The following is a 23,788-nucleotide window of genomic DNA, read 5'->3' as shown; positions in this document are numbered from 1 at the left end:
AACAACAAGTGGGACACAATCTTGAAGTGGAACGAAATGTATTGGATATTTCAAACTTTGCTAACAAATAAAAAACTAAAAAATTGGGCGTGCAAAATTATTCAGCCCCTTTACTTTCAGTGCAGCAGACTCTCTCCAGAAGTTCAGTGAGGATCTCTGAATGATCCAATGTTGACCTAAATGACTAATGATGATAAATAGAATCCACCTGTGTGTAATCAAGTCTCCGTATAAATGCACCTGCACTCTGATAGTCTCAGATGTCCGTTTAAAGCGCAGAGAGCATCATGAAAAACAAGGAACACACCAGGCAGGTCCGAGATATTGTTGTGGAGAAGTTTAAAGCCGGATTTGGATACAAAAATTTCCCAAGCTGTAAACATCCCAAAGAGCACTGTGCAAGTGATAATATTGAAATGGAAGGAGTATCAGACCACTGCAAATCTACGAAGACCTGGCCGTCCCTCTAAACTTTCAGCTCATACAAGGAGAAGACTGATCAGAGATGCAGAAAAGAGGCCCATGATCACTCTGGATGAACTGCAGAGATCTACAGCTGAGGTGGGAGGTTCTGTCCATAGGACAACAATCAGTTGTATACTGCACAAATCTGGCCTTTATGGAAGAGTGGCAAGAAGAAAGCCATTTCTTAAAGATATCCATAAAAAGTGTTGTTTAAAGTTTGCCACAAGCCACCTGGGAGACACACCAAACATGTGGAAGAAGGTGCTCTGGTCAGATGAAACCAAAATCGAACTTTCTCTTACGTCCTCTGACAGTCCACTCATACAGTCTTCACCAATGGGTATTGACCTCTTATCCATAGGAGCAAGCTAGGCACAAGACTTGTTAGAAACAAAGCAATTTACATAGACACACCTGTAGGGGGCTGTCCCACTGGTCCAATACCCCCCTGCTATCAGCATTCCCAACTCAGTTTGTCTTCTGCCTAGTTAGGAGTAAGATAGGTTATCCCTGTGCTGGGGCTACGGTCTCAGCCTTTTTTTCTGTTTTATTACTTTTATTTTATGCTAAAGTGTTTTCTTTGCACTACTAGCTTTTTATTTGTTCCTGCGCTTAGTTAGTCAGATCTTTGGAAGACTACAGCGTTTTTGGAGCTGGGAATCGGACTGGTTGTCCTGGTGTCCCAGGACAGAGAACCCTATGGAATTCCAGCCTGCCATCGAGCGTTTAGCAGGCTATGCATACGCCCTGGCCTCGCAAACGACCTGTCCCTGTCCTCAGGGACAAAAGCCCGCGAGGTGGCCACCTTGCTAGGACGCCTCAACCGCGGTTACGTGCGTTGGTAGAGTCCTGTTTGGCTGACGGCACCCCCGTCACCTGGGATGGGAAGCTTCCCGTTGCAGAGAGTCACCCACACCATCATGGAACGGTGAGTACATTCTGTGTGGGGCCTCTGTCTGGGGATGACAGTCTGCTGTGCCTGTGCTCTCCCCTCATGTCTGTGTGTCTGGGGCTCGCATTCCTCCTTGTCCCTGCAGGGGCACTACCGCGTCCAGGACGCTTTGTGGGGGGTTGTGGGGGTCCCTAACCCTGTGGCACTATTACTGTGTTTTTTTAATGGGGTACAGGCATATGCGGGTGGCCCGCAGCGGAGAAAAATTGCGGGGCCGCCATTTTGGGTATGGGCGGCTGCTCTGGCTTCACTACGGGCACTTCAGCAGCCATTTTCTATTGTAGTGTATTGCGCCCTTCGGGCGCCATCTTGTGTGTGGCGGTTTGATTTATACATGTGTTCGGCGGCCATTTTCCCGGAGCCTCCCATTGATTTCTATGGGCAGCCATTTTTTTTTAGTCTGAGTCCTGTTTAGCCTCTAGCGGTGTGACATCACTTCCTTTCCTACATGCAGAGAGATCGTCAGCAAGCGTGGTAACACTTCTGGGTGTCCTTTATTGCTGTTTCTTGGGGAATATCTCTTGGCTATCAGTTTTATTTCTACCTGTGGGGTATCTCAGTAGAGTACCTATTGCAGTACATTTCGGTGGGATCGCCGCTATTGCGATTTAAAGGTCCAGAACCATAAAAGCTTTTATGGAGTCTCAGGACAGCAAATTCCCCCCAGCTTTGGTGGATGATTCAGGTACATCCTGAATCATCTGTGATTACTGCTGCACTTGCGACTTTAGCATCCAAGGTGGATCTATTGATGTCTGAACGGGATTCTAAAAAGAGGTCTAGGCTTTCTCTCTCCTCTGATTCAGAGTCTGATATGGTTGCCATAGACAGTGTACCCCCTGAAGGGTCTCAGTCCTCTCACTCGGAGGGGGAGGCGGAAGATGAGGAGGGGGATGATCCCCCCCCCCCCTGGGACAGCCAGAGAATGCGCTGCTATGTCTGCGCTTATTACCGCTGTTAAAGATACACTACATTTAGAGGATGAGCCCAACCCGCCGGGTAAGCGGTCTTCCTTTGGGACCCGTAGAACCCAGAAGGCGGCACAGGTGTTTCCTTGTCCCGCTGAGTTTCACGAAACGGTGAAAGAACAATGGCGCAATTTGAAGCGCCCTTTTGTGGTACCAAAACGGTTAAAACTCTGCGTCTCCTACAGATTTGCGCTGGTCCGTAGCCCCTAAGGTGGATCACACGGTGTCCAGATTAAACAAGGCCACTCTTATGCCCACGGAGGATTCTCCGGTGTTCAGGGACCCTACGCATAGGCGGATGGAATCTCTTGCTCGCCACTCCTCTATGGTGGCGGGTTCCATGATGAAACCTATTTTCGCCTCAGTGATGGTCTCCCAGGCTGTGGCAGATTGGGCCAAGGTGCTCAGATGCACCCTTGTGGCTGATTCCGCCCCTCCTACTACTTTGGAGATGGTGGACCAGATTATTCAGGTTGTTCTGTACCTGTGTGACGCGGCCTTGGATGAGGCCCCTTTAGCCGCACGACTTTCTGCTGTCGCAGTGATAACCCGTCGTTTGGTATGGCTGAAGAGCTGGTTGGCTGACCAGACTTCCAGGAAGACGGTGTCTGACATCCCTTATGTGGGGACTCGCCTTTTTGGGGACTCCCTGGACGAATTGGTTAAAGGAGTCACTGGGGGCAAGAGCACTCTGCTGCCCCAGAATCCCAAGGGTAAGTTTTTCCACGGTAAGCGGGGCCCTTCCTTTAAACCAAATCAGGGGTCCTTTCATGCCTTCTAGGCACAAGACAAGGGCAAATCCTTTAAAGGCCAGGGTGACAACAGAAAGCCCTGGGCGGGCAAGCCAAAAGCCAGCAATGCGGGCATGGCGGGCCCGTCCACCTCAACCTGAAGGGACGCCCTCACCCGTACCAGGGGTGGGGGTACATCTGCGCGGTTTTCTCGAACCTTGGCTGCTCCGGATTCCGGACAGGTGGGTTCAGCAAATCTTTCGATCAGGTTCAAGATCGAATTCCTTTCACGTCCAGCGGACAGATTCTTTCCCTCAAATCTTCATTTGACCCCAGATCGTTGACAGGATCTTCAACGGGCGGTGCAGGATCTCCTAGCCCAGGGGGTAATCTTCCCGGTGCCCCATCTGGACAGATTTCGGGGGTTATACTCAAATCTGTTCACTGTGCCCAGAAAGGAGGGCAAGGTACGTCCGATTCTGAAATTGAAGGCTCTGAACCGCTTCATGCGTGTTCAAAAATTCTGCATGGAATCCCTCAGTTCGGTGGTAGCCTCCCTGAGCCTGGGAGATTTCCTGGCTTCCATCGACCTCAAGGATGCATATTTACACATCCCCATATTCGAGGGTCATCAGAGGTACCTCCGATTCGCAATAGCGGAGGAACATTATCAGTTTGTGGCATTACCTTTCGGTCTCGCTTCGGCTCCAAGGGCTTTTACCAAAGTGCTGGCTCCTGTTCTGGCCCTGTTACGGCACAGGGCATTGCTATCTTGGGATATCTGGATGATCTCCTGTTAAGATCGAGTGCCAGCCCGAGTTTGTTACGCGATCTGTCGACTACCGTTTAGACGCTCCAGGAGTTCGGATGGACCATCAACGTTCAGAAGTCGACCTTGTCCCCTTCTGTTCGCCTCCCTTACTTGGGAATGGTCCTGGACTCTGCCCAAGCAAAAGTCTTTCTGCCAGAGGACAAGTTCTGGACTCTACAGGACGAGGTCAGGTCCCTCAGGGACAACGAATCCTCATCGTTAAGGACCTGCAATGTGGTCCCTGGGGTTGATGGTATTGGCCTTCGAGGCAATACCATTTGCACAGTTCCACACACGATCTCTTCAAGCAGAGATCCTGGCCAGATGGGACAGGCATCCTCAATCGTTGGAAAGGAGGATATCTTTGAGCCACCAAGTCAGAGAGGATCTTCTCTGGTGGTTCCAGTCTCCGACTCTGACGGAGAGGAAATCCTTCCGCCCATTGTTGTGGACGGTGATCACCACGGACGCCAGCCTGTCGGGCAGGGGTGGCGTTCTGGGCATTCTGTCTGTCTGGTCGGAGATGGAATCCTCCCTGCCGATAAACGGCTTGGAACTGCGAGCAATCAGACTGTGCTTTCTCCGTTGGTCAGATCAACTTCGGAGCCGCCCTGTGCGGGTGCAGACGGACAACGCCACTGCGGTGGCTTACATCAATAACCAAGGGGGCACCAGGAGTGCCCGGGCGGCCCTGGAAGTGACCAAAATTCTGTCTTGGGCCGAGACACACATCCCGGGGATTTCGGCAGTTCACATTCCAGGTGTGGAGAATTGACAGGCCGACTATCTGAGTCGCCAGACCCTGGACCAGCGGGAATGGTCCCTACACCCGGAGGTGTTTCAGATGCTGTGTGCGCGATGGGGATCCCCGGATGTGGATCTGTTCGCATCTCGGCTAAACAACAAGGTGGGAAGGTTCGTGGCAAGTACGCGCGATCCTCTGGCAGACGCCTCGGATGCGCTGGTGGTGCCTTGGAATCGGTATCACCTGATTTATGCCTTCCCCCCGATTCAGTTGTTGTCCAGGTTCCTTCGCAGGTTGGTCTCGGAACCGAAGTTTGTGATTCTGGTGGCTCCAGACTGGCCGCGCCGGTCTTGGTACACGGACATCAAACAACTGGTCGTCGAGTCTCCATGGCGACTCCTGTTGAGAGACGATCTACTGTCTCAGGGGCCGATCTTCTATCCTGCTTTACAGTCGCTGGCTTTAACGGCGTGGCTGTTGAGAGCCAGGTCCTGAGAGACAGGGGTCTCTCGTCGGTGGTCATTCCTACCCTACTCAAGGCTAGGAAGGCCTCATCCGGTAAGATCTATTACCATACCTGGAAGGCTTATTTTGCCTGGTGAATCCAGGGGCATCCATCCTCGCTCCTTCTCGGTGGCGAGGGTGTTGGCCTTCCTGCAATCGGGTGTGGACCAGCGTCTTGGGCTGACCTTGATTAAGGGTCAGTTGTCGGCACTGGCAATCCTTTTCCAGTGCCCCTTGGCGTCAAACTCTTTAATACGCACCTTTATTCAGGGGGTGCGTCATTTGGGTCCTCCTAGGTGAGCGCCTTTACCTCCTTGCAACCTGAATTTGGTCCTGTCCGTTTTGCAACGTCCTCCATTTGAGAACATCAGGGAGATTCCTCTGCCTGTGCTGTCGCGAAAGGTTGCCTTTCTGGTGGCAGAGTGTCGGAGTTGACGGCTCTGTCCTACCGCTCCCCTTACATGGTGGTTCATAGGGATAAGGTGGTCTTGCGACCTAACCAATCTTTCCCTCCTAAGGTGGTTTCAGATTTTCACCTTAACGAGGATATTGTCTTGCCTTCGCTGTGTGCGAATCCTAAGCATCCTAAGGAGTTTGCTTTGCATTCCTTGGATGTAGTCCGGGGCGATCAGGGTGTACCTGTCTACTGAATCCTTCAGGAAGTCGGATTCTCTCCTCATCCTTCCCGTGGGCCTTCGGAAGGGTACGGCTGCGTCTGCGGCAACCATTTCAAAATGGATCACACGGAGGATTGTACAGGCCTATTCAATTAGGGAACGGGTTCCTTCCTTCCCTGTCAAGGCGCACTCTACCAGAGCGGTGAGTGCGTCCTGGGCTTTCCAACATCAGGCTTCGGGGGCCCAGGTGTGCAAGGCAGCGACTTGGTCGTCCGTGCACACCTTTTGCAAATTCTACAAACTTGATGTTTTGGCATCAGCAGATGCCTCCTTTGGCCGCAAAGTTCTATGTGCAGCAGTGCCTTGATGGGGACATGGCGTTGCCTGTCCCTGTCTGTTGGGGTTGTTTTCCCCTTTGTTTATTTGCTTCCTGGGATGTTTGCTCCAGTTGAGCTTTTCTGTTACCCAGAGTTTTTACCTTTTCTGCTCAGATAAGGTTCCTTTCTCTGACCTGGGTGCTGCGTTGCCTTTGTGACTGTTGCGCTTCCCACCCCTCATGTCTACACTGCTTTGGGACATCCCATTGGTGAAGACTGTATGAGTGGGCGGCGACTGTCAGAGGACGTAAGAGAAAATTGAATTTTTGTAAAATCTTACCGTAAAATTCCTTTCTCTGAGCCCTCTGACAGTCACCGCCCCGCCCCTCTTGTGGGGTTCTTTTGGACTTTAACTGCTTGCTACCAAACTGAGTTGGGAATGCTGATATCAGGGGGTATTGGACCAGTGGGACAGCCCCCTACAGGTGTGTCTATGTAAATTGCTTTGTTTCTAACAAGTCTTATGCCAGCTTGCTCCTATGGATAAGAGGTCAATACCCATTGGTGAAGACTGTATGAGTGGGCGGCGACTGTCAGAGGACTCAGAGAAAGGAATTTTACGCTAAGATTTTATTTTACAAAAATTCAGTTTTTTGGCAACAATGCAAAACGTTATGTTTGACGTAAAAGCAACACAGCTCATCGCCCTGAACACACCATCCCCACTGTCAAACATGGTGGTGGCAGCATCATGGTTTGGGCCTGCTTTTCTTCAGCAGGGACAGGGAAGATGGTTAAAATTGATGGGAAGATGGATGGAGCCAAATACAGGACCATTCTGGAAGAAAACCTAATGGAGTCTGCAAAAGACCTGAGACTGGGACGGAGATTTGTCTTCCAACAAGACAATGATCCAAAACATAAAGCAAAATCTACAATGGAATGGTTCACAAATAAACATATCCAGGTGTTAGAATGGCCAAGTCAAAGTCCAGACCTGAATCCAATCGAGAATCTGTGGAAAGAACTGAAAACTGCTGTTCACAAACGCTCTCCATCCAACCTCACTGAGCTCAAGCTGTTTTGCAAGGAGGAATGGGCAAAAATTTCAGTCTCTCGATGTGCAAAACTGATAAGAGACATACCCCAAGCGACTTACAGCTGTAATCGCAGCAAAAGGTTAACAAAATTTGAAATATCCAATAAATTTCGTTCCACTTCATGATTGTGTCCCACTTGTTGTTGATTCTTCACAAAAAATTACAGTTTTATATCTTTATGTTTGAAGCCTGAAATGTGGCAAAAGGTCGCAAAGTTCAAGGGGGCCGAATACTTTCGCAAGGCAATGTATGTGTGTGTGTGTGTATATGTATATGTATATATATATATATATATATATATATATATATATATATATATATATACACATATATATTTTCTTGTTTTTTTTTTTTTTTGCATTTTTTCCCCTTTAAAAAGTGGAGTTACTCCACTATTGGTTAGGTTAACCAAGGTAGAGTAACACGTAAACTACAAATGTTTTGTACTAACCAATAGCTAACACAGTGCAATATTCTTTATAGTACAGCTATAAATAAATTATGCAACTTTGTTTTGAAGTCTTCATTATGACAGCACGTAGGCAGGCCTGGCGCTACCTATAGGCAAGGTAGGCGCCGCCCTAGAGCACACATTAGTCGAGAGCGGCCAGCAGGGGCTTGGGTTGCCGCCCACCTGTCTGACCGGGATTCACCAAGATCGGGTCTGCAGTGATTTCATTCTGCTCTCGCTTCAAAACGGGCCAAGGTTTCTCCCTCCCTGCACTCTCAGCGCCTCCCTACGCTCAGTGTGCTGCAGACAGAACACGGAGGTAGAGGCGGAGCCTCCATATTGCCGTGTGCTCTCCTCTGGCTGGCTTTAGACAGGACACGGAGGCAGGGGCGGAGCCTCCATGTCGCTGGGTGCACTCCTCTGGCTGGCTGCAGGCAGGACACAAGGTGAGGTTGAATCCCTGTTTGAAGTGTTGTCAGAATTTCAATGGGTTTTACCACCATCTATGTATCTAGTTCTTCCCCCACATACATACAGTTCTCACCTCCCATTCCCTCCATACACCATCCATACATACAGTCCTCACCCTACCCCCACCCATACACCATCCATATATACAGTTCTCACCTCTCCCCTGTCAATTTACTATCCTATCCTGTCTGTATACTATCCTATCCTATCCTGTCTGTATACTACCCAATCCTATCCTGTCTGTATACTACCCTATCCTATCCTGTCTGTATACTACCCTGTTCTATCCTGTCTGTATACTACCCTATCCTATCCTGTCTGTATACTACCCTATCCTATCCTGTCTGTATACTACCCTATCCTATCCTGTCTGTATACTACCCTATCCTATCCTGTCTGTATACTACCCTATCCTATCCTGTCTGTAAACTACCCTATCCTATCCTGTCTGTATACTACCCTATCCTATCCTGTCTGTATACTACCCTATCCTATCCTGTCTGTATACTACCCTATCCTTTCCTGTCTGTATACTACCCTATCCTTTCCTGTCTGTTTACTACCCTATCCTATCCTGTCTGTATACTACCCTATCCTATCCTGTCTGTATACTACCCTATCCTATCCTGTCTGTATACTACCCTGCCTTGTCCTGTCCATATACTACCCTAGCCTGTCTATATACCTGTTGACCACGGCTGGCGTGAGGAAGAGAGCTGGTCCTGTCACTATTTGTCTTCAGGCCGGGTCCAGAGGCGCAGGTGTGGGCCTGCGGACCACAGTTGAAGAAATAGGTGGAGAGGCACTGCAAAAATCTCCACCCCCGCCACCTCCACCGTATACATGGGCAGGGCAAAGAGGGTGGAATCAGGGGCAGAGCTAATTGGGAGGGGGGACAAAATTAGGTTTTGCCTAGGGTGTTAAAAATCCTTGCACCAGCCCTGCACGTAGGCAAAGTAAATTACAAGAATGTTGTTACAATATCTATATAAATAAAACACACTTTTGTTTGCAGGTTTCCTTCATCCAGGAACCAGGATACATTAGTAATGCTTTTAAATAGAGTGGGACCTACCTGCTGCGCCTTGCAGATTACTCTGGGAATGCAGGGCCGCAAAACACCCCTTCACCCTTGCTGCAGCAAAATGTGTGTATCTACTTTAAGCTGGATCTGCGTTGGAGCCAACATGCAAAAATTTGAAATACTGCAGTTTTGTTCTATTACCCATTTTGATTGTTATAGAAGCATTCTAGAAGAACACCTTTCATTGTAACAAACCACTTTTTTTTACAGTGGTTTATCAATTTACTTTGTTTACCAATGTAGCTAGCCCTTTCACAGTAAATAAGGTATTAGGAATATTTTTAGAAATACACTGTAAACCAATACAGAAGAGTACAGGTGCAAAGGTAATTCATATCAGACAGCCAAAAAAATTCCAGCTGGATTTTTGTAAGGAAAATAGAAAGTAAAAATAGAAATACAAAGTTAAGTTATGTGAATGGGGACATGTAGCAGATATAAAACAGGTGTTATTCCAATTTGGCTGCAAAAGTGATAATACATTTTAAACCATTGTATTTAGAAACTTAACTGACAAATTTTGGCTGAACATATCACTCGCATTAAAAGGAAGAAAAACTGCATATTTGTAAGACATACTGCAGATTTCACTTGATTGTTCTGTTCCTTGTATTGATAAATTTAAATATAATGGCAAGACATAACTTGCATTGTATTACTTTTTTAACAGATTGGAGCTGTGGTAGAAATAAAAAGGCCAGATGGAACTTATCAGGAAGCGGTTATCAATAAATTAACTGATGCAAGCTGGTACACAGTCGGTAAGATTATTCTATGAGGTTTTCCTATTTCAGTGAAGCTTTTATTATCTTTAGATTTGACTATTTAAGGTAGCGACTATTAAAAACATTATTTGTACTAGACGATAATGACCTCTATGTGGAAAGATTTTTTTTTTTTTTTTATATCTTCAGCGTTTTCAGTGCCAACACTGTGACAGTAAAGACTCTGTCATGGAGTTATTATATAGCCAAAAAATACCATGACACACCTTTCCAACAATTATGTTCGACAACACTCTTAACCCTCAGTAATTAGCAAAATATAGGAAACTAAAATGGAGAATGAGAATGGCAGAGATCTTCAAAATAACAAGTTACACAAGTTAAATACAATATTAAATCTGGTATTGCTGAAGCACTTCATTCATTTTCACATCTAGCCCTGGGCTATTTGTTATATCTTATCAAGGGGGTACTGAATTATTGCTTGTTTGTAGGAACCTCAATTTCTCTTTTGTTCATTAACTGACACAACGCTCCATATTCAGAACCATAGGGTTATATTGCCCCCTACAGGAGTAGGACACTAGGCAGAAAAAGGACTTGGCTAAGCCTATGGGCAGTCCTAGCTGGTATACATCCCCCTCTCTACCCGCGTGGTGGGGTGTCCCATAGCGGTGCTAGACATTTTTGTGGGGGTTCCTCTCATTACTTATGTAGTCTAAAGAGCACATTTTCCACACCTGACCCCCTCTCGGAGGCTACAGGTCCCTCGGGGTCCCAGCTCTCCATTGATGCACTGACTGATTCCATGCCCCAGCTGCATATATTTGCAATAGTCTTACCACTCCCCTCTGCTTCCAGTTATCATTGTTCTCCAATTTCTCAATCTCAGGTAAGTTTTTATTGTCCCAGATGGGTGTTGCCATTTTTTTAAATTTTTTTTTTTGCCTACTGTTCCTTCAATTTAGTATCAACTTTATTGCTATGACAAGTGATGAACATCACTGCTTGTGATAGCATGGGTAGTGACTGGTACTGAGTTTGACCCCATATTTCTCCTCTTCCCTCAAAAGCATCTGAATAAACAGATTGGTTTGATCAGATACTTGACAAGCTGGTAATAATTGCACTGGAGAGCCAAGGAAAGGCAGTGGGTGGAGACAGGAAGGGAGGCCATTTACATGCCCTGTAGAAGTGACCAATGTCCATAGAGCTGCTTGGATCACTAATGCAGGAAATCCCATCACCGGCTGCAAATTTTGATACTGGAATCAGCTGCAACCCATGAACCTAGTATAAGCACTTCAACCTGAGGTTGTACGGGTACATCCTTACGGGTGTGACGTAGTTAATTGTGCTTGTGTTTTGAGAAAAACTCTCAACTTGATGAAAATCTAATTTCTAGCAATGATTTTGTTCCAGACCTGTTCAAATCTGTTCCAATTGGCTGACCATGATTGCAGGGGTTGTAAAGTCATAAAGTGGTTGAGAATCTTCATTAACCACTTGCTATCTGGGCCTATTCTGACACTTTGCTACTACATGTAGAAAAATCTTCTCTCTCTTTCGTTCACAGCTTCAATTCTTCACACCATTGGGTGTTATACTGTCACTCTTCAGGAGTAGGACTAGGCGGAAATCTTCTTGGTTACGCCCCTGGGGCAGTCCCAGAGGGTATACTATCACTTCCTGCTGTAGGACTTTGAGTTTTTTCTGCCTAGTCAGGAGTAAGGACCAGGCTCTCTGCTGGGATCTGCGGTCCTGGCATTTTTTCCTAATTAAATGGAATTATTTTACTTTTTCTTTATTTTGTTCCTGTGAGAACTACAATCAACAGCCGGACTGGACGACGCACTGCACATTCTAGATCCTTACGGTTTTCCTAGTCTGGCCTGTGAACGCGACCCAACTTCTAGCTCCATGCTCAGTTTGCTGTGACATAGCCCCACTGGACGGGGGCTGAATGGCGAGTGAAACACCTCGTAAGGTCACTAAGCCCTGGTCACAAAAGCAGTCACGACCAGAGTTGCAGCGTACCCCAGACCGCAGCACCCCAATTCAAAGATGGTGTGGGGGATTGCTGAGAGTGGCGCCCGCCTGGTGACCGTGGTATGGTGAGTAACGACCCCCCTTCTTTCCTGTGATTCCCACTACTTCTTGCGGGGTTCCCCCTTAAATTTGGATTCCCTCACCCGTCGTCGTCCCCCACTGGCTCCTGTTTAGGGGCATCGGTGAAATTGGGTAGGGCTGCTACATGGTGCTGAGCTGGAGGAGTGGTGGGTGATGCCACTGTCGGCCCCTGTTAAGGGTGTCCGTACCTGGGTGCTTTAGGTGGGTTCCCTAGGGGGTCCCCTCCTGGGGTCTGTACATTTTTTCCCTGAGAACCAATGGGGCCCAGGGTTTCGTGCTCGCCACGTGGTACCACCATTTTTACGTGGTCTCTGTGATTCCCGGTTCGGCCATGTTTCTGTAGTTCAGCGGCCATGTTTTTGGTTTCCCCATAGACTTGCATTGGTGGCCATTTTCCTGTAGTCTGAGACAGTGCTGAAGCTGTGGGGGCCTCATGTGTCAGGTGAGCGTTTCCTCTTTCCCTTTCCAGCAGTGTGGCAGATCGTTTTGGCGCTTTCCAGCTTGGGTGGGCAGTCTCTGGGGGTCCACTACCCTTCCTTGCTATATACAGCGCTGCGGGTGGGCTGATTCTTGTAGTACCAAAGTGGTGCACAGGGGGGAGGGGACTCCCTTTTTTTTTTAATATTTTTTCTTTGCTGAGCAGCACCGTTCTGCTTAACCCTATATAGTCATAGAGCCTGGGGAGCTCCTTTTACCACCCGATCCACTCCTGGAAGCTGTTGGACCCTCTGGGTCTCTGTCTGCCCTGGCAGCCATGATGGCAGCCCTGCAGTCACTAGAAGCCAAACTTCATATGGCCCTTCAAAGGAGACCTGGCAAGAAGCGCCCCCTACCTTCACCTGTATCCTCTGCTTCTTCAGATTCTGAGGTGAATTTAGCCCCTGTGGACGAGAGTCAGCCCGCTGGGTCTGTGTCCACGCATGCTGAGTGCTCTAATAGTGAGGATGAGTCGTCTTCCTCTGCAGCCGCGCATGAAAAAGCGCTGGTGGAGGCCCCGATTATATCAGTGCGGAAAACTTTAAAGTTGAAGGACCCAGCTGCTGCTGAGTTGGCGACGCTGGTGCAATTTGGAACCCGCAAATCTTTCAAGGTGAATAAGGTTTTTTCCCTTTCCTGCCTATTTTGACGAGATTTTCACTAGTCAGTGGGGTTCCCCAAAACGCATGGTTGGAATACCTAAGCATTTTGCTAGAAGATATCCCTTTGAGGAGTCCCTTCTGAAGAAACTGACCGTCAATGGACTCTCATGTTTCGAGGCTGAATAAGACCACACTTTTGCCGGTGAAATATTCCCCATATTTTAAGGACCCCGTGGACAAAAGAGCTGAGGATCTGGTCCGGTACCTTTTCACTGTGGCTGGTTCAATTTTAAGACTGGTGTTTGCTATCACCTTGGTATCCCCAGACCTTAACGGAATGGGCTAATGTTTTGCACCTGGATCAGGAGGGTAGTCAACATCCTTCTGAGCTTGTGGACCTGGCAGGTCAGTTGATCCAAGGGTTACAGTATATTTGTGATGAATCCCTGGATGCCGCCCCCCTGGCCGCAGGGTTTCTGTGACGGCGGTGATCTTTCGCCGCATGATCTGGCTGAAATACTGGTTAGCTGACCAGGCTTCTAAAAAGATACTTACTGATCTTCCCTTTGTACGTGACCATTTGTTCGGTACCTCTATGAAAGAGATCATTAAGGGCCTTACGAGGGGCAAGAGTACCTTGCCGTAAGATGGGTCCATTCTTTTCGGCTGGCTCGCAGAAAAAGGGCTCAAGATCCACCCGTAACTTTGCTTGCCCTGGAATGGTAAGTTCAAAGTGGGTGCTTCTGGTTCCGCAGACAAGCCTTCCCCAGCCTAAAGGGGCGCCCCCATCTGCATCTGGGGTGGGGGGACGTCTTAGCTTCTTTCCTGATCTGTGGACCTTGCTCATTCAGGACAAAATTGGTCCACAAAGCGATTCGGTTCGGTTACAAGATCGAGTTTTGGTCCTTGCCCTCCAGCAAGGTTCTTTCCTTTCAACTTACGCCTGTCTCCAGAGTGGCTACAGGGTCTTTACGGAGCAGTGCAGGACCTGTTAGCGCAAGGAGTTTTTGTGCCGGTTCCAGAGTCGGAACGTTTCCAGGGTTTTTTTTTCTAATCTTTTCACAGTTCCAAGGAAGGAAGGCAAGGTTCGTCCAATCTTGGATCTCAAGGCTCTAAACCACTTTGTGCGGGTTCAAAAATTTAGAGTGTAGTCCATCCGCACAGGTAGTAGCTTTCCTTCATCAAGGAGATCTGCTGGCTTCTATTGATCTCAAGGATGCTTACCTTCATTTTCCGAAATATGTCAGGCATCAGCGTTTTCTGTTTTGCCGTGGGCAAGGAGCACTTTTAATTCGTGGCCTAACCTTTTTGGTCTCGCATCAGCTCCTTGATTGTTCACAAAGGTTTTGGCTCCAGTTCTGGCCTTGTTACAGCAGAAGGGGATCTCGGTACTGGGTTACCTGGACTATCTGCTTCTGCATGAAGAGTCTTCCTCGGCTCTAGAAGCCTACTTGGAGGTTACGGTGCAAACTCGGCAGGAGTTCTGGTGGACACTGAATTTTCAGAAATTGGACTCAGCATCGGCCGGGGTGTTTCTCCATCAAACAAAACTGCTGAAGCAACAGATGTCTGTTTGGCTCCTGTTCAGAGGCGTAACTAGAACCTTCAGGGCCCCGATGCAAGAAACCATGAAGGGCCCCCCAGACCCCTGGCCGGGGCCCTTCCCTTCAAGCCCGGGGCTCTTCCCACTAATCCTGGGGCTCTTTACTCTCATTGCATGGCCTTTTATTATGGTCCCGCATCAGGATCCTTTCACAAGTTCTGCAGTGGGCCCCCTTCCTGCAATCTTGGGGCCTCCCCACAGTGGTGAAATGCCAGGGCCTGGTCGCAAGTGTGACCTTTGAGATCCTAGAGGTTCACCCACTGTTTTGCTACCGGGCCCCCTGGAGCATGGGGCCCGGTAGCGATTGCAACCCCTGCAACCCCTGTAGTTACGCCCCTGCTCCTGTTGTCCAACCATCGATCATCACTCAGGACTTGCATGCAAGTGCTGGGTCTGATGATTTCCACCTTCAAGACAGTTCCATTTCCGCAGTTCCACACCAGACAGGGAGATTCTGATCAAATGGAACGAGGATCCACTGTCATTGGACAGTCTGATTCAGTTGAGTCGGGGTTCGAGGGAGTTTTTTTTTTATGGTGGCTTTGCTCCCCGCCCGACCCTTCATCTTGGAGAATCCTTTCTTCCCCTGCATAGGACTGTAATTATTTTATTGAAAAGAAACTGCTGTCATAATACAACTTACAGACAGGAAAAGGAGAACCACTCCATCACATAATCAGAAGTAAATCCATATAAACACTTCAAAATAACATAACATGCCCACAGCAATACTGGGCTTAAAATTTTGGCCTTGCATAAGGCCCAACTACCTCAACAGTCACTATATTACACTCAAAGGAAAACTACCCTGACAAACTCAACATTTCCCACTCCAAGCCAACAACACTTAACCACCCGCAACCCGCATCTCAACTTACCCTTAGCAGGACCTAGCATTCAGGCTTACCAGATCTTTGCAGCCCTACCCTAAAAAAAGATTAGGAAAACACAAAATCTAAAAGATTGCTAAAGGATAGTACACCCACCACTAACAAGGAACAAGGCGGGCCTTAAGGTGGCTGGAAGTGAAATCCCCTCCATAAATGGGCACACCTTTCTGACCTAACCCTGCCCCTTTTAAGATTCCTCACTTTCACCAGCTCACTGAGGATGTCACAAACCACCACACTGACAGGCAGGGTTTTTCCCCTAGTGGACATACAACACCTAGCGTGCCATGTGTAATGCAAAACACTAGTACTGACTATATAAAGGGTGGACACCTCACCCTGAAGTCACTGTACAACCACCCAGAAAGGGCTAAGGACGAGAGACGAGAGTTGACAATAGCACCCCCTACCCCCTTCTGAACCTCCACATTGAAAGGGCACTGGACCAAAAAGTGAATGACCTCCACGCGAGATCCCAGAACTTTGCAGGATTTCTTGGCAAATTGAGAAGGGCTAACCCTTCCCTAAGGACCTTCTCAGGACAGTCTCTCAAAGACAGAGGCTTCAAAAATTCTGAAGTCATGACACTCTGATACAACTCACTCCGACCAATGGACCCAACCTCGAGCAGTTATCCGCCACTGCCTCAATACATTTAATGCTTGTGGGACATAGGATGGGAGGTACTCATGGGATCTCCTCAAATCCCCAGGTCTCCCTCCCATCCTCCCACTCCCTCAGGAAAAGCAAAAGCCAGTACTTACACGAACGTTCCCACAGACAGCTTGTCCCGAAAAATGGACTGCAGATTGAATTTAATAAAAATGGTCGTGTAGAACACTACCCGATGGACCATGTCCAACCCTCCTAACTGTCTTTGGGGACGTGACTTCTCTCTTAATCAGGTTCAGTCTATTTCCCCACAACAGCAGGAAAAACAGATCACAAACTTGCGCATAGAGAGATGCTGGCAACAGGCATACATAGCTGACATAGAGAAACTCAGGCAACTAATCAGACTAACCCTTTTCCTCAATGACAGCTTCCAGCCTTTCCAGGCTGACACTTTCTGGGCGGCACCCGACAATCTACTCTCCCAATTTCGTTTGGGGTTATCCCCCTGGCCAAAAATTATGCCTACCACTTTGATTTCCAATTGGGGCACAGGGAAAACATCCGGGAGGGGAAACTGCTCGTCCTCCTTACGCATCCAGAAAACTTCACTCTGCCCCAGTTCATGAATGAACTGGACGCCTTGGAATAGTCCCCAATCTTGTGTTCCCACAAACCGGGGTTCCTCCCCACTTGAAACTATAACCGAGACATCTGCAAAGGAGATCACCTTCACAGCTGGTCTCCGGCCACCACCGGGCTCTACCGGAACCCCCCTCAGGTGCCCGCATTCTAGCCTTCGGACTAAGGGGTCGACCGCAAAAACATACAGAAGGGTGCTCAAGGGACAGCCCTACCTGACACCAGCACCCACAGGAAAGGATGGACCCACCCAGCCATTGACAAGAGGGAAGCCTCCAAAAGACTTTAAAGTAATCATTTGAAAACCTGTCTGGGCCTAGAGCTTTTCCACTTGGAAGGAAATAAATGACTTTAAGAATCTCGGCTGTGGTAAAAGTATCATTTAGCATTGCTAAATGGACACTAGATAGAGATGGGAGTTTAATTGATGACAATAACTAGTTGATTTCTGAAGCTAGAGGTTGGAGGGTGATAGTGTCATCTCGAAGATTATATAATGATCAATAATATTCTGCGACGGGGGCGTGGCCTGGCGCAGCGTGAGGTGAGATGTGAGTAGCTGGAGCTCCGTCACCCATACATCCTAACCTTGATAATCCTGTACCCTCTTGGCTCGATTTGACCCGCCACCTACCCCTACACACTCCGGGCACCCCACGGGTCATGTCGCCGCCGAAGAAGCCCTCGGATGCAGCGGCCAAGCTCGAGAAGTTTCGCCGGCAGGCTGGGGAGGCCCCGATCCAAGATGGCGCCGGGCCGTCCACGGCCGCGGGATCGAAGGGTGGCGCTGACACAGTGACAGTGCTGGAGGCAATCTCTGCATGCCAGGCATCCTTAACCTCTAAGATCGACGAGGTAAAGGTAGACATTTCTTTAATCCGGCAAGATATGAGGCAGTTGCGGGAGAGGGTCACGGAGGCGGAACATAGGATCGGGGGAATGGAAGACTCCCTCCCCCCGCTGCAGCACACCACCGCTCGCTTGCAGGACCAGGTGTCTCAAATCCTCGCCAAACAGGATGATATGGAGAACCGCCTGAGACGGTGTAACCTCCACTTCATTGGGCTCCCTGAGGGATCGGAGGGTAGAGATCCCAACACATACCTGGAGAATCTCCTTATTCAAACATATGGCCGGGACTCATTCTCCCCCACATTCGTAGTGGAGCGGGCACACCGCCTGTCAGGCCGACCTCCACCCCAGGGAGCTCCCCCCCGCACATTTATCGCCAAATTCCTCAATTACCGAGATCGAGACACTATACTTCGTCTGGCTAGGGAGAAGGGGAACATCCCAATGGGAAACAGCAGGGTGGCAATATTCCCGGACTACTCGGCTGAAGTACAGAGGAAGAGAAAGAACTTTATGGAGGCCAAACGCAGACTCAGGATTAAACATCTCAAATATGCAATGCTCTACCCGGCCAGACTCCGTGTTGAAGGAGAGGACCGGGTTCACTTCTTTGATGATCCGGAAGCAGCCATAGCGTGGCTGGAGCACCTTGAAACCCGCGGCTGAATTGGGAAACCTTCTGACACTGGAGTCTTGCTTCCTCATGTTCTTCTCCCCCCCTTATTAATTTAATTTTACGTTCCCCCTTGTTTTTCTCCCTTCTTTTTTTTGTCCCCCCCTTTTTTTTTTTTTGCATTCTACTCCACTTGCTGTGCCTCTGGCTCTGGTCCGAGCCTCGGCTGTCTCTCCCCCTCCAAATCACCAGCTGCTGAACTCTGTTCCTTGGCCGTGTCCAGACGGAAACTGTATACATGCACTAGCCACCTGACACCGAACAGTACTGCTTCACCTCCCCTGGCTGAGAGGGTCCATTTTTAGGAGATGGGGCTAGCGAGCCCTGCTACGTTCCAACACGCCTCAAGCCCCGGGAGAGAACTGTGACATGCTGACCAGCGTTATTTCGCCCCTGACACCTGCTGGGGCCAGGTGTATGGCCCCCGTCTGGCCAAGACTCCCAATTTTTGTTTGCATGGTTTGGCTGGCCCCCCTGTCTTTCCCTTCCCGCACCCTGCAATTGGTTCTATGGACTGCCACATATCTGGGGTTAACGTGGAGGACACCCTTCCATGCCGTGCACAAGATCTCCCTTTCCCCCCTTTGTTTTTGGCTGGCTATGGCGGGGCCTTGCTGTTGTTTTTGGGTTTTTTGGGATTACAGGCCCGCACAAGTTGGGGTGGGTGCAGGGCGGGGTGGGGGGTTGGGGTTTTCTTTTTTTTGTTACGTTATACTGCAACTGTTTATTGGACCGTGCATAGATGTTTTCTGATACCATTGCTTTTCATTTACTGTATCCCCGGTGTCGGCCCGGGGGCTGTGTGGAGCAACTCGCCTTGTGGCCTGGTTCGCTGCTGCGCACGCGCCCGAAGTCGACAGGGGACATGGCATTTCCCGAGATCCCTGGGTGCACTTGATATCCTGCTACAACTGTCCCATGATGGCTAATTTTAAACTAATGACGTGGAACGTCAGAGGACTGCGTGATAGGGTGAAGCGCTCCGCGGCCTTTGCCATCTTGAAAAAACATAAGCCTGACGTACTGATTCTTGTGGAGACGCATTTGGAGGGGCGTATATATAGTTACATAGTTACATAGTAGGTGAGGTTGAATAAAGACAATAGTCCATCCAGTTCAACCTGTGTAGGTGTGTGTGACTGTAATCATCTAACATAGCCCTTTATCTCCTGATCCTTGAGATGTAAGTCTAAGAGTCTTTTGAAAGTCACCATACTACCCGCAGAAACCACCTCTTGTGGTAGACAATTCCACAATCTTGTAGCCCTAACAGTAAAGAACCCCCCACGTTGCCTGAGGTTAAAACGCTTCTCCTCTAATCGCATTGTATGTCCTCGAGTCCTCATGCAATTCCTTCGAATGAACAGCTTTTTTTCTAAGCTGAGATCCCCATTAAGATATTTATAAATTGCTATCATGTCCCCTCTCAGACGTCTCTTCTCCAGGGAAAATAAATCGAGCGATTGCAGCCGCTCTTCATAGGTAAGGTCCTCCAATCCCCTAATTAGTTTAGTTGCCCTTCTCTGGACTCTCTCCAGCTCCAACACATCCCTCCTGAGGACTGGCGACCAGAACTGGACAGAATACTCCAGATGCGGTCGGACCAGAGTTTTATAAAGTGGAAGGATTATAGTCTTATCTCTGGAATACATCCCTTTCTTTATGCATGCTAATATTCTGTTGGCTTTGGAAGCTGCCGCTTGGCATTGCATGCTGTTGCCTAATCTATCATCAACCAAGACTCCCAGATCTTTCTCCATTTTTGAGTCCCCCAAGGGTTCCCCTCCTAACATGTATTGTGTTTTTATGTTTTTGGTCCCCAAGTGCAAAACCTTACACTTCTCCACATTAAACCTCATTTGCCATGTCGTTGCCCACTCCGTAATTTTGTCCAGGTCATTCTGTAGGATATCTGCTTCATGCTGTGCAGTTATTGCCCTGGCCAATTTTGTGTCATCTGCAAAAATTGATAACGAACTACTGATCCCGTCCTCAATGCTGTTTATGAATAAATTGAACAAGGTTGGTCCCAGGACTGAGCCCTGGGGCACCCCGCTTACTACCTCAGCCCAGTCTGAGTATGCGCTGTTTATTACCACCCTTTGGACACGGCCTTTTAGCCAGTTCCGTATCCAAGAGCAAACCCTGCTGTCGATACCTGCAGACCTTATTTTATAAATTAAGCGCTTGTGGGAAACTGTATCAAACGCCTTAGCGAAATCCAAGTACACCACATCCACTGGTCTGCCCCTATCTAGCTCACAGCTCACTTCCTCGTAGAATGCTAAGAGATTGGTTTGACAAGAACGCCCATTTGTAAACCCGTGCTGGTTACTACTGATGATGTTGTTGTCTTAAGCATACTCTACGATATAGTCCCTTATCATCCCCTCCAGAAGTTTACATACTATTGATGTCAAACTGACAGGCCTATAATTTCCCGGGATATGTCTCTGGCCCTTTTTGAATATCGGAATCACGTTAGCCTTCCTCCAATCCCCTGGTACATCTCCTGTCCTAATACTGTCAGCAAAGATTAGGAACAGTGGTCTAGATATAACCATACTGAGTTCCTTGAGCACTCTCGGATGTACGCCATCCGGGCCTGGTGATTTGTTTGTGTTAAGTTTATCCAGTCTTTCCCTGATTTCCCCCTCTGTTAGCCATAGTGGCAAGTCCTGTGTATTACTACTAACCATACAGTCATGGTCAGTGTACCCCTCCTTTTCCTGCGTAAAGACTGACGAGAAAAAAGCATTCAGCACGGTTGCTTTTTCAGTGTCCTCTGTAACCATCCTCCCATCATCGTTAATTATGTGTGCAATATGCTCTGCCCTAGTTTTTTTGCTGTTGATATATTTAAAGAATTTCTTTGGGTTTTTTTTACTATCCTCCGCTATTTGTCTCTCAAAGTTGATTTTAGCCATCTTGATTTCGTGTTTACACTTCTTATTTTCCTCCTTGTATTGCTGGAAGGCCGATACTGTGCCCTCTGATTTATATTTCTTGAAGGCCAATTTTTTTCCCCTAATAAGTTTTTTAACGCTACGGTTTAGCCAGCCAGGTTTGGCTTTGTCTCTTCTAAATTTATTCCCCATAGGAATGCACTGCAAGATGCCTTTGCTTAATATGTTCCTAAAGCATTCCCATTTTTCCTCAGTGGTCAGGGATCCCAGGGTTTGGTCCCAGTTTACCCTTTCCATCAATGAGTACAATTTTGGAAAGTTTGCCCTTCTGAAGTTTAGGGTTCTTATGTTCCCCACTTGCCTTTTTATATTGTTATTTATACTAAATGTGATCATCCTGTGATCGCTAGAGCCCAGATTGTCCTGGACTCCTACCTCCGAGATTATGTCTGGGTCATTAGTGATCAATAGATCCAGGATTGCATTCTCTCTAGTAGGGGAATCCACCAACTGTGACATGTAGTTATCCTGTAAGGTTTCCGTGAATAGACGGGCCTTATGCGAGTGTGCAGTCCCCTCTTCCCAGTCAATGTCGGGATAATTGAAGTCCCCCAATATGATGACTGATCCCAGTTTTGCCGCTTTACCTATTAGTGCTAAAAATTCCAGCTCTACCTCCTCCCCTTGGTTAGGTGGCCTATAGAAAACCCCCACAACTACTTTTCCCTTATCTTCTTCCCTATCGAGTTCAACCCACACAGATTCTAAATCCATGCTCATCCCATCCGTAATGTCACTCCTTTCTAGCACCTTTATATTGTTCTTGACATAGAGACATACCCCTCCCCCTCTTTTTCCTACCCTGTCCTTCCGGTACACAGAATACCCTTGGATATTTGCCAGCCAGTCATGTGAGGGGTCGAACCAAGTTTCTGTTATTCCCACAAGGTCTATGTCCTCCTCATGTACTAACATGTCCAACTCATCCATCTTATTAGCTAGGCTCCTGGCATTAGCATATACCCCTCTTAGTTTTACGGAAGTTAAACGTGATTGGCGGTTATGTTTATTTTTGTTTGGTCTGCTGTTTTCCCGCACAGACCCGCCAATTGATGTTGTTGACCTAATGTCGCTGCTGACCCTACAACTGCCTTCAGTCCTCTGCTCCCTCCTGACTGATTCTACTTCTGAGCCCTCCCCCCCGTCTCCTAGTTTAAAAGCCCCTCCAACTCGGTGGCCATCTTTCTCCCCAAAAGAGCTGTACCGTCCCCATTAAGGTGCAGCCCATCCTTACTAAAGAGCCGGTAGCCGACTGAGAAGTCAGCCCAGTTCTCCAGGAACCCAAACCCCTCCTTCCTACACCAATTCCTCAGCCACTTGTTAACTTCCCTAATCTCCTTCTGCCTCTCCTGTGTGGCTCGAGGTACAGGCAGTATTTCAGAGAAAACCACCTTGGAGGTCCTTTTCCTCAATCTATTACCTAAGTCCCTGAAATCGTTCTTAAGGATCCTCCACCTACCTTTAACTTTGTCATTAGTGCCCACATGCACCATGACCGCTGGGTCATCCCCAGCCCCCCCCATCAATCTGTCTGCCAGATCTGCGATGTGCCGAACTCGGGCGCCCGGTAAACAACAAACTGTTCGGTTCACGAGATCTTTTTTACAGATTGCCCTCTCTGTCCTCTTGATAATTGAGTCCCCAACTACCACAACCTTTCTAACCTTTCCTGAGTTACGGCCCCCCTTCTTCCTGGAGCCGTCCCTCCCCTGGCAGCTGGGGGAGGGTGCATGCTCCAGCTCTGCCACCCCTGAGTTGATATCCCCCTCAACCTGCAACTCGGCAAACATGTTAGGGTGTACCAACTCAGGACTGGCCTCCCTGACTCTCCTCCCCCTAACATTCCTAACAGTCACCCAGCTGTGTACCTCTGCTGCTTGCGTCTCCTCTATTCCTCCCTCCTCTATGCTGACCCCTGCCAGCGCCTGATGGGTAAAGTCCAAGCTCCTTTCCAGGTTGTAGATGCCACGCAGTCTTGTCACTGTGCTCTCTAGATCCACGATGTGGGCTTCCAGAGCAACAAGTCGCTCACATCTTGCACAGCAGTATTCGTCCTCGATTGTTTCATCAAGGAACGCATACATGCCGCAAGAAGTGCACTGAGTGGCATCCCCAATCCTGTCGGACATTATTACCCACTACTCTATGGGGATAATGTTAACGGCCTGCTCTTCCTTACCTACACTACCTCTAACTTCCCTGGTACTAAACCTGGGGTACCCACCAGTCGCTAATGCCCTCACCAGTCACTAGATACTCACCAGTCGCAAGGATACTCACCAGTCGCAAGGATACTCACCAGTCGCAAAGATACTCACCAGTCGCAAAGATGCTTACCAGTCGCAAAGATGCTTACCAGTCGCAAAGATGCTCACCAGTCGCAAAGATACTTACCAGTCG

The 23,788-nt window shown here is 48.4% G+C and overlaps 1 protein-coding gene across 1 annotated transcript in view; it reads left to right on the top strand.

The window, feature by feature from the left end:
• Positions 1 to 23,788, top strand: part of ARID4B (AT-rich interaction domain 4B) — a gene marked incomplete at its 3' end in the record, with an annotated part of 1,242,797 nt that overhangs the window by 322,031 nt on the left and 896,978 nt on the right. Inside the window, 1 exon segment of the mRNA XM_082250934.1 lies at positions 9,887 to 9,977. Within this exon segment, the coding sequence (XP_082107060.1) occupies positions 9,887 to 9,977 (91 nt within the window).

Source organism: Pelophylax lessonae (assembly GCF_965119305.1).
Source record: "Pelophylax lessonae genome assembly, chromosome: 3".
Taxonomy (NCBI): Eukaryota; Metazoa; Chordata; class Amphibia; order Anura; family Ranidae; genus Pelophylax; species Pelophylax lessonae.
The sequence above is the reverse complement of the archived record's forward strand: the minus strand, read 5'-3'. Positions and strand labels throughout refer to the sequence as shown.